The 4,932-nt window shown below is 39.1% G+C and overlaps 1 protein-coding gene across 1 annotated transcript; it reads right to left on the bottom strand.

Moving 5' to 3' along the window:
• Positions 1–581: 581 nt before the first annotated feature.
• On the bottom strand, positions 582–4,320 carry Usp20-33 (Ubiquitin specific protease 20/33). The gene is made up of 6 exons (XM_017617540.1): positions 4,042–4,320; positions 3,403–3,961; positions 2,632–3,346; positions 1,548–2,571; positions 1,154–1,490; positions 582–1,095 (listed from the first exon to the last, which is right to left on the bottom strand). The coding sequence occupies exons 1-6, from the start codon at positions 4,114–4,116 to the stop codon at positions 764–766; spliced, it is 3,042 nt and encodes a 1,013-aa protein (XP_017473029.1). The 5' UTR covers positions 4,117–4,320; the 3' UTR covers positions 582–763.
• Positions 4,321–4,932: the final 612 nt, after the last annotated feature.

Genomic DNA, 4,932 nt, shown 5'->3' with positions numbered 1-4,932 from the left:
GGAGTTGCCGGCGGAGGTGTGTGGGTGCTATTGGGTTTGTGTGTGTATCTATTGTTGTGTTGAGTTGGGGTGGGGGTGTGTTGGTTTTGTGGTGCGCGGGCGGGTGGCGGTTTGCCGTGGAGGCGGTCCGGTTCGCACAGCATGGGGCCACGAACGACGTGGTCCATTGCCGGTGTGTACGTAGGCCCGAGCAGTTGCGGGGGTGACTCCACCCGTCACAGGCATTGCACCTGACCGAGGTGGAGTTTGTATGCAGTCGTCTCTGGCATACGCAGCAGGTGTAAGTTTCTGGCCCTGGGTTTGGCTCAATGCCAGCCCTGAGCAGAAGGGTACGGAGCAGATGCAGCCCTAGAATAGAGAAACGTTCGACGGATTTCTTCGACCTAAACGGGGTTAGATCGCCGAAACAACAACCCTTGGTCGGGTAAAACCCCCCCGAGTCATTCCGGTACGTAGAACTGGCTGTCGTGGGAACGTCTCATATGTCGTGATACGGCTTAGTGTTTATGCTATTCCTAGATAGCATCAATCAATATGCATACGGTTGCTTGAGTCAATGTACAATAAAATAATGTGTTAAATGATTGTATACAATAGCCTCTGCCTAATCGACACATTCTTTATTGAAGTACATATGTACATACATTGACAAATTTACATATATATAAAACACTTACTAATATAAAAATACATAGATACACATATTGCCCAACATAATTAACTCAACTAAAATTATAATGACCATACCGAAAATAGGAATTTTTTAAATATCAGTTTCGGTGGACTCACTGGATTCTGGCAATTGAACAAATTTCTGAAGAGTGATAATATCTTTGCTCTTTGATCTACTTCTTGGATGCCCCGCATGAACAGCTACAATTTCTTCAGAATAAGATCCTAAGCTTTCACTATAGTTGTGTTTTGTATAAGGTTTCCTGGACTTTTTTTGAGCTGGGAATGATTGTTTTTGATTTACCCTAAATGCACTCTGTTTTGAGTCGGATTCAGTATCATTTGTGTATGTGGAATGTGTGTGCGCCTTTCCCTCTGGAGCATTTTCTACACTGTCGAAGTTTTTACGAGAATTATAGTTTCCTATTAAAATAAAAAAGATACAACATAATTTTTTTAAACCTAAAGCGTGATGTCTTACCTGTCGGTCCAAAAGCACTTTTGATTGCATTTCTACCTTTGGTATTTTTTTTACGAAGACTATTTCTAAGTAATGGGGGCCGTAATTTTTTTCCATTGGTTACATAGTGTTTTACATGTCTATTTTCTTTGAAATTCCCATAATTCGCTCGTATTGTAGGCGAGCGTGTGCCAGCCTCTAAACTATTATTATCGGAAACGAGGATATCTTGGGTAAGTTCTGTTTCGTTCAAGTCAACAGAATTTAAATTTCCAATATTGCTTTCAGTATCCGAAAAATTTAATTTATCCGCCAGGTGGTCGCAATTGTCTTCTTCATCCTGGTCAATGATTTCAATCTAAAATTAAGTATATTCGATTTAAATCAAGTTTTGTATTGCATACTACATACAAACCTCTTCAGTAACCGACCCACGAAGCATTATTTCCGGTCCACCTCCGTAAATTCCATAGAAAAATCGCCATAAAAGAGCATTCACCTGAGCATAGTCAGAACCCGGCCGCACTTGTCGTATTGTAGACGTTTGATTCGCATCTGTCGTCAGAACAATGTTAGCATTAGAAATAGGACCTGGTTCCTTATGGGTAACACCGCGGGCAAATTGCTGCCATTTTCGTAACCATGGCATTGATATGGCATATATTGCGCCACAGTCAGGTTCTGCATCCATGCCTGTAAATTTTGTGAACACACATAGTTCGTAAATCTGACGTCTTTTTAAAGCTTCAGCTGCTCTTTTGCAAATTTCACATTCAAACAGCATATTTATCGCTGGACCGCCACCAAATGTGCAATATAGAAAGTCCCATAAGGGTTGAGATATTGGTACAGCGATCTGATCAAGCAAAGCCATCTTTGACTGTAAGAGACCACCATGGGAACATAGTATTGTCCAGTTATTAATTGGTCCAGGCTCTGCAAACGTACTAAATCTAGATAACCACTCCCGCGCTACGTAAAACCGTATTTCTGCTGTGTGTACGGGATTTAGAACAGATATCTCGTTTGCTTTCGCTCGTATAAAATCCATTTGCGGGTTATGTTTTCTATAAAAAATTACATAAGCTTGACAATTCTGAATAGCGCTGGGTGGTACTTCCGTAACGTGTTGATCATCATATTGATACCAACGATCTGTAACAGGATTGCGCGCAAAGCAGGTATAGTGACCACCACCTACTGTGCCATGATGGCAAATCACAGAAACCAAATTATAAGAAGTGACAGACGATTTACAATCTTTATGTAAATATTGTTTCATATCAAACCCTTCCAGTGGAAATTGAACCGGCGAAGATATTTTCGAGCTATACGACAGGTCATGTCGAAATCTTTTCAGATGGATGCATAGTACCTCAGGCAGTTCCAGAATTTGTGAGTACTTAATCCCAGTCCTTAGTTTATTACATCTTTCGCAACTAATAAATAAAAATTAATATTTTTTATAATTGATCAGAAATATTTAAATTCATAAATACCTATACATGTTGTCGCCCTTGAGTTCGTCTGCACTAAAAAAACTTGACATGCAGTCATATAACGTTACGGAAGGACCCCATAACCAAGAACGAAATAGTTTCCAAAACCAGGAAAACCAGCCATCTGAATTATTTGGTGCCAAAGTGTCGATTGAATTAAGACTTTGGGCACTTAAACTGTGGGTTTGATGAATCATATTTAAGTAATCCCGGTTTGGAATGGGGAGCGATAGATCCTGGAAAGTTTCTTCTCGTGTCGATATCCGATCGCAAGTTAGGCATTGCACTGAGGAAAGTAACTTTCCATCAAATATATCACTTATAATAGAATGAACGACTGCTTGTGGCTGAGATGAACTTGAATGCGTTTTTTTTGGTCTTCGGTTTCGTTCTGAATTATTATAATGTAATTGTCCCTTGAGTTGGGTCGAATGTTGAGAAAGGCTACTATCACATGTTTCATATTCAGAGTCAGAAACGGAACTACATTGAGACACAGAGTCTCTTTCGGCGTTCTCCTCTGATGTATGCATTTTAGCTACTGCATCTCTAGCCCGTGAGATTATCGGTAATATAGGGCTATTTTCCTTTAATTCCTCATGCAATTGATCCATAAAACAACGTAAAAATTCCTGGGTATCATGTTGCTGAAAGCCACGAAACATCGGGTGGACGCTTCGAATTCCATACAATATTCCCCGAGGTGCAATGTAATCTTAAAATTCTTTGAAATATCACAAAATATTTAAAGGTAAATTAACGTTCCCTCACCTTTACTAAAGCCATTTCTGCACCATATATCATGCATTAAACGCTGGTAACTTTTAGCGAGACCGACTTTATTGCGACTAGAGCTTTGTTCAACAATATGCTCCACTAAATCACTGCAATTAAGGAAGTAATGTGTCATAGGCTGCACGTTACTAAGAGCTTGAAGAGCAGAGTTCATGTAACAAGTATTAGCGATGTTTTGCAACCCAACCAACCCCGTAGTGACTGTTGGAATCTGCTCAGTATCTTCTTCCTCACCATCATTTCCAGCACTGTTATCATTTTCATCTCTTGGCATTACGACTGTGGATCGCATAGCCGTTAAGAAAGGATCTTCTGTCAAAGTTGGCTTCGCGTCAATAAAAACTTCTCGTTCACATAAATAACACCACAGCCTCTGGGATGACATGTTCATGTGAAGGCAATGGCAGTTGTTCAGTTGAAAATGTTCAGTGCTGTGGTCATTCGCTTGCTCAGAGCACCCGACGCGTAAACAATTGCGTTGCAGACAGATCCATAAATTCGGTCCCGAATAATCGCAATCCGCACAAGTCTTTACCTGTTCCAAATACCAAATTTTGTCATCGTTAAAAAACCAAAGGGACTCTGCACAGACGTATGCAATAAATAATTTCTTACCTTTTCAAGCTTCTTTATCTCCAAAACATTCTGATTGCCGATATGTGAGCACATCTTACTCCTTTTCTGTGCCATTATTCAATATCAACACTCGCAAATGGAATGAAATGCATGAAAAACAATGCAAATTCCTTCCGAATTTCGCAAATCCTCCTGCACGCAAATGAACGTCCAATCAGACCAAGGATGCCACATTTTATGGCTACTTGTCATCTTCTGCAGAGTGACCATCTCACTTAATTCAAAGCAAAACTTTAATGCAGCGTTTCTGCTGCATTTAAATTGCAACATTTAAGCAGTGGGTAATTCTCTAGGGTGGGGTAACAATCCCTAAAAAAGGTGCGGAAAAGTCGGGAGGGGTACCAAACGACGCGTTTCGGCCCCCCTAATAACAATCCGGAGGGGGAGGGCTAATATTATTAACCATTTAAAAGTTATGAACAAAAAACTTGTTAAATTTCGTTGTTTTCTATGGGCAATTACACCGACAAAGATTCACTAAATCACCTGTTCTCACTTATTAAACACTATTAAAATATATAATTAAACTTATTTATTAAAGAAACACATAGTTTTATCAACCTAAGATAGATTATTTTGTTATTAAAAAGAAGTTGACAATCTTTGCGAGCTGANAATATATAATTTAACTTATTTATTAAACAAACACATAGTCTTATCAACCTAAGATAGATTATTTTGTTATTAAAAAGAAGTTGACAATCTTTGCGAAATGAAACGCGAGATTCCAAAATAGCTATAGTTCTGCCACTATTAGTATTTCGTAATAATTCACTTTTCCTTATGAGATGTGTGCACTGTTCAATGCTTTTCGGTATCTTCTTTCGTTTAATATATATATAAATAATAAATCGGGCGATTTTTTATTAC

This window comes from Rhagoletis zephyria, unplaced genomic scaffold (assembly GCF_001687245.7).
Source record: "Rhagoletis zephyria isolate East Lansing unplaced genomic scaffold, Rhagoletis_zephyria_1.1 Rzeph_scaffold_01434, whole genome shotgun sequence".
In the NCBI taxonomy this organism is placed as follows: Eukaryota; Metazoa; Arthropoda; class Insecta; order Diptera; family Tephritidae; genus Rhagoletis; species Rhagoletis zephyria.
Note: the sequence above shows the minus strand (reverse complement) of the source record. Positions and strands in the feature narration are given on the sequence as shown.

Coding starts and splice junctions, on each gene's coding strand:
- Usp20-33 (XM_017617540.1), bottom strand. CDS start 4,116: ATGGCACAGAAAAGGAGTAAGATGTGCTCACATATCGGCAATCAGAAT. Junction 1,491..1,547: donor GTGGGTCGGTTACTGAAGAG/GTTTGTATGTAG, acceptor ACTTAATTTTAG/ATTGAAATCATTGACCAGGA. Junction 1,096..1,153: donor AAGTGCTTTTGGACCGACAG/GTAAGACATCAC, acceptor TTATTTTAATAG/GAAACTATAATTCTCGTAAA.